The following is a 5,080-nucleotide window of genomic DNA, read 5'->3' on the forward strand; positions in this document are numbered from 1 at the left end:
GCTGACCCTGGTATTGAGTCTTGGGGGAAAGGCCAGCCCCAAAACCTGTCCCTGCCCAGTGCCACCTGACACTGTACTCACCAGAGCTTGCAGAGCCCTCTGATGTAGCAGCAAGGCCCTGCCAGGCTCTGCCTCTTTTTTTTCCACCTTTATGTGAGGAATCAGGTCTGTGCTGTGACCAGGAACTCCCTGCACACTTTAGGGAGTGCCTTTATCTGGAAGAAGATGGGAGTTTTATCACTGATGTGGAAAGCTCTCATTCTCTCTCATTTTGAAGTCCATAAATGGGGATTTTTGGGGAGGTCCTGACACCCACATTTTCCCCATGCCAGGTGATGGCTTACAGCAGTCACAGTGCCCAGAGCAATGGCTTTCTCCAGCCAGCAGGAAAAGGAGCTGCCCCCACAGCCCACCGAGGGGTAAGTGCACCTGAGGGGCGCATTCCCAGCCAGATATCCTGGAACTCTTTCATTTTGTTAAGAGAGGTTTCCCCTTGCTGGGGAAAGGAAGATGAGGAGGCAGCAGCCTGGGGCTGGTCTCACTTGTGGTGTTTTGGGCAGACCAACGACTTGCAGCTGGTCCGGGACGCCCTCCGCAGCCTCAGGAACAGCTTCAGTGGCCACGACCCCCAGCACCACACCATCGACAGCTTGGAGCAGGGCATCTCCAGCCTCATGGAGCGCCTGCACCGCATGGAGACGCAGAAGAGGCAGGAGAGGAGGGTAAAGGCTTCCCAGAGCTCTTCATTCTGCCCCTCACACACCACCTAGAGGGCTCTGACTGGGAAGTGACACTTTGTCCTTGTTTTTTTGGCTTTGCACTCCAGGTCCGGGGGAAGTCACCAGCAAGCAGAGCAACCAACGAGTGCAGAGACTCCTGGCCTCCCAAATCCAGTAAGTGCCTTGCAGATCCTGCCCTTCCACTGCTAGATTCACTGCTCAGGTTCCTGGGTGTAGAATCCCCTTGGGAATCTGCCCCCTCCAGCTTCACCTGCACAGGATCCTGCCTGGATCAGAGTTCCCTGCAAAGGGAAGGGGACACGTATTTATGGCTGTTTCTTTGTAGAGCATCATCTCAGTGGGAGTCTGGGCCACTTGGGCAGTGCTGCAGCACAAATAGCCATGGCAATCCCTGGGAAAGGGATGTCATCCCAGCTTTCCTGCTGCTTTGCACCATCTAGTGGGGACAAAGAAGTGTTCCCTGCTCAGTGTTTACTGCCTTTCCTATCCACAGAACAGAGAAGTCTTTTTGAATATCACATTTCCAAGCGTCCAGAGTATTTTCTGCATAAAAGGAGTCTTAAAACTGTGGAGTTCAGTTCCTCTGTTTCAGCTCTTGGGGGGAGCAGGAGACAACGCAGGAGTCAGGGAGAGAAATACAAATGGGCAAATTAAAATCCACACTCCACCATCCATCCTGGCCAGCTGGAACGGGAGATAGGGAGGGCTAATGATGATAAGGGGTGATAATCAGCGAGTTGCTGCTTTGCAGAGCTGCCTCACTCTCAGAGCACGCCCGTGATGAGCACCAGTGCCTGCACCAAAGTGTTGTACTTCACCGACCGCTCCCTCACGCCCTTCATGGTCAGCATACCAAAGAGGTGAGGCTGGGCCTTCCTGGCCCTCCTGTGCCCCTAAAACCAGCACTCTGATTTTCTGGGAATGCTCCCAGCCAGCACAGGTTTGCTGTGCCTTGACTGGATTTCATGCCATTGGCTGGGGAAAATGATCTGCAGGAGTCGCTGAGCTTTGTTTTTGTCTTTTGTTTTTGTATTTATTTCCCTTGCAGGTTAGGGGAAGTGACTCTGAAGGACTTCAAGGCAGCCATCGACCGGGAAGGATCCCACCGGTACCACTTCAAAGCCCTGGATCCAGAGTTTGGCACAGTGAAGGAGGAGGTAAATGTGGAATTGAGCTTTGGGATCAGTGTCACCACACAGCCCTGGGGACCGTGGTCACCTCACTTTTAACTAATGAAATACTGGATGTTCCCCCCAAAAAAAACTGTCTGCTTTCTCAGATGTAGATTAAGCTCCTCTTGTGCTAAAATGGGATGTTTTCATCCTCAGCTAAAGCAATTCCGTGGATGTCGTTGTGACTGCCTGGGAGTTGCAGAGCCCCTTGGGCAAAGCCAGTCTGTGACACAGCTCAGGGGACACAGCAAAAATCCAGGCTGCACTTCTGGCCCTTCCAGTGGCTTTACAAAACTTGTTGCAATGGGAGAGCATGTATTAAAAACACAATCTCTTACTTTCCTCTGAAGTTTTTTTCAGAGAGCTGTGTGTGTGGCATCATTCCCTTTGTGTGCTGCAGTGCAGCCCTGTTCATGCTCAGGCTGGTGTGGGTGTGGATTGGATTCATTACAGGTTATTGGGACAGTTCTTGCTTCACAAATTGATTAAGACAAGGGCAAAGGGTCACCCTCTCTGGGAACAGGCAGCAGCAGCAGCTGGAGGCTGTGGTCTGGCTCAGAAAAGGCATGTCTCCTGTCTTTAGTTTACCTTTTCTGTCAAAAATAAAAGCCAATAATAACCTTGATATTCACTGGTTAAAGAGGCCTGGTCTGTTTTTTACCTAAAACCTGAAAATGTGACTCAAACCTCAGCCATCATTCCCATGTCAGTGTTCCCTGGATTGTTTAGAGAAATCTGAGCTGGGATTTGATTTAATGCCCCCGATGCCCCTCACACTGCAGAGCTGTGGTGTCAGACCCCAGACATGACTGAAATCCTTTATTTTATTTTGTAGGTATTCCATGATGATGACATCATTCCTGGCTGGGAGGGGAAAATCGTGGCCTGGGTGGAAGAAGACCACGGGGAGAATTAATGGAGCTTTCAAGTCCTGTTTCTATGGAAACCTGTGACTGTCTGCGGAGCTCGGAGAGTGACCAAGGAGCCCTCGTGCTGGGAGGAGGCCAATTCAAGCTGCCAAAAAAGAGCCTCTGTGCAAGCCACGGGTGGTGCAGGCTGCGTGCATGGACAGCTGGCACCTGACTGCCCGTGCCTGAGGGCAGCTGCTGTCCTGAGGCTGCGGGGACGGGTCTGTGGGACAGAAACGCCCAGCTTGGCCCTGTCAGCGAAACCCTGGAGGCCTTAAGGATGCTTTGCTCCCTTCTCCTGCTCCTCCATCTCTGCACTGTGTGCTGCGGGCTCAGCTCAGCGTCTCCTGTGCTGGTGTCACAGAAATCTGCACTGATGGCGAAAATGTGAAGCTTTGCCTTCATGGAGAAGAAGCTGCTGGATTGTGAGAGCAGAAGGTTGGACCAGCTTTGTCCTGCAGGAGCAGAGTGACTCTGTGGACATTCCAGACTGACAGGACCTGTCCTGGGGAGGGTTTATGCATGGTCTGAAGCAAAGCTCACCAACCTGGCCAAGCTCCCTTTCTCCCAAACTCAGGCTCCCATTTCCCAGCCCTGCTTTCCCCACTTGCTCTCCAAAGCTGTTCCCATTTCCGAGGCCCTCTGGGTTTGCTCTGCAGCCATGGGGACTGTGGGATCCTGGTGCTTGTTTGTTTGCTGAAGGATTTCACGGGTGGGGGAGCTGGAATCAGCTGCTTCCTGAGGTCTCTACACCCCCTGTCTGTGCTGAGCCTCTGTCCTCCTGCTGTCACCTCCTGTGCACAGGCATCCCTCTGCTGCTGTCCCCGCACTGGCAGAGCCACCAAGCACTTACCCACACCAGTTCCTTGCTCTGCCGAGTCCTGAAGGATCAGGAAGGAACTGCTGGGGAAAGAACGAGCCCTAAAATCCCCAAGGGTGGATTTTTCCCTTCGGTTTTGTGGTTTTGTTTCTCTGCATCGCCTGCGGGCTCGGGAGGTCAAACGGCACATCAGGGCTCTGCTCCTTCCCAGCTCCTGCGGCCCTTCCATGGACTGTCTGTGTGTGCTGTGCATGAGGCTGGCAGAGGGGCAACCTGGTTTTACTGTTTTATATTAACACGTCCTTTTGTAAACATGTTCTTGGAATTATTTTGTACCGATTCACATCTGTCTGAGGACTGTGGATATTTTTATACTAGTGCAAGTGCTCTCTGTATATTTCTGCACGCATTATACTGTGTTTTACTCCTTTCCTGGTGGATGCTGAGATGGTTGTATCGTCTTCTGTTGACACAACATTGGCCTTGTAATTTTATTTTACTATGGAAATCCAACTGGTTAATACTGGGTTTTATATCAAGGCTCTTGTGTGGTTTTGTGCCACATTGGCACAACACATGCTGCCTCCTGTTCTGGACAATTTGTGTGACTTTCTGCTTACAGACAGCAGGAGGAAAGTTCATCAGTGAACAAGTTAATTAATGGGGAAAATACATCCCTTTTGGAAAAGAAACAAAGATTTTCTTCCTCCCTGGACATAGTTTCTCTGTTGCATGATCTCTGGTGAAGAGGGCATGGGTTTGTGATACTGAGATCAATTGTATTTGAATTGCAAACTGCTCATAAGTGTTTCATTCCTCGGGTTTTACTCATCAGTTTTATTTCAGCAACGGCCACACACCGGGGCTGGAGTTTCATGGAGCAAATTATGACAATTTTCAAGGTCTGTAGTTGCCAGCTTCACATCCATCTCTGCTACTCAGATGAGCAGTTTCGTTTGGGAGGTTTCTCTCTCATAAAAGCAAAAGGTGTCACTTTTAAATGAGTTTTAACCCTGACTCCAGAGATTTTTTTACAAGATAGAGTTAACAAGTATAGAAACAGGAAAGTAACTCTGAGGAAAGTTGGTCAGAAATGTTTCCTGTCACTGCTTACAACAAATTGTAAGCAGTGAAAAAGACAAGCCTGGGATATGGTAGTAAGAGCACATCTCAGAATAAACCCACCCTCCACGGAAAGAAGTTCTTGCTTAGGTTGAGGTGGAACTTGGGTGTGTTTAATTTATCGCCTTTGCTACTCCTGTCACACTGAACAGGAGCCTGGTGAACTGAGCCTGGCGCTATCCTCTGACACTCCTTGGATACACTTATATGTGTTGTACCCCATCCACCCTGAGCCTCCCCTGGCCCAGCCTGAGGCCGTTCCCTCTCCTCCTGTCCCTGTTCCCCGGGAGCAGAGCCCGACCCCCCCGGCTGCCCGCT

General features: G+C 50.7%; 1 protein-coding gene across 2 annotated transcripts in view; it reads left to right on the top strand.

Moving 5' to 3' along the window:
* DIXDC1 (DIX domain containing 1) overlaps positions 1-4,545 on the top strand; it is a 27,823-nt gene extending 23,278 nt beyond the window's left edge. For both annotated transcript variants that reach the window (XM_017738522.1, XM_008636926.2), the window contains 6 exons: positions 333-419; positions 561-722; positions 827-893; positions 1,492-1,600; positions 1,789-1,897; positions 2,748-4,545. In XM_017738522.1, the coding sequence (XP_017594011.1) occupies positions 333-419; positions 561-722; positions 827-893; positions 1,492-1,600; positions 1,789-1,897; positions 2,748-2,828 (615 nt within the window). In that variant the 3' untranslated portion in view covers positions 2,829-4,545. The remainder of the gene's footprint in view (positions 1-332; positions 420-560; positions 723-826; positions 894-1,491; positions 1,601-1,788; positions 1,898-2,747) is intronic.
* Positions 4,546-5,080: the final 535 nt, after the last annotated feature.

This window comes from Corvus brachyrhynchos, unplaced genomic scaffold (assembly GCF_000691975.1).
Source record: "Corvus brachyrhynchos isolate BGI_N302 unplaced genomic scaffold, ASM69197v1 scaffold46, whole genome shotgun sequence".
In the NCBI taxonomy this organism is placed as follows: Eukaryota; Metazoa; Chordata; class Aves; order Passeriformes; family Corvidae; genus Corvus; species Corvus brachyrhynchos.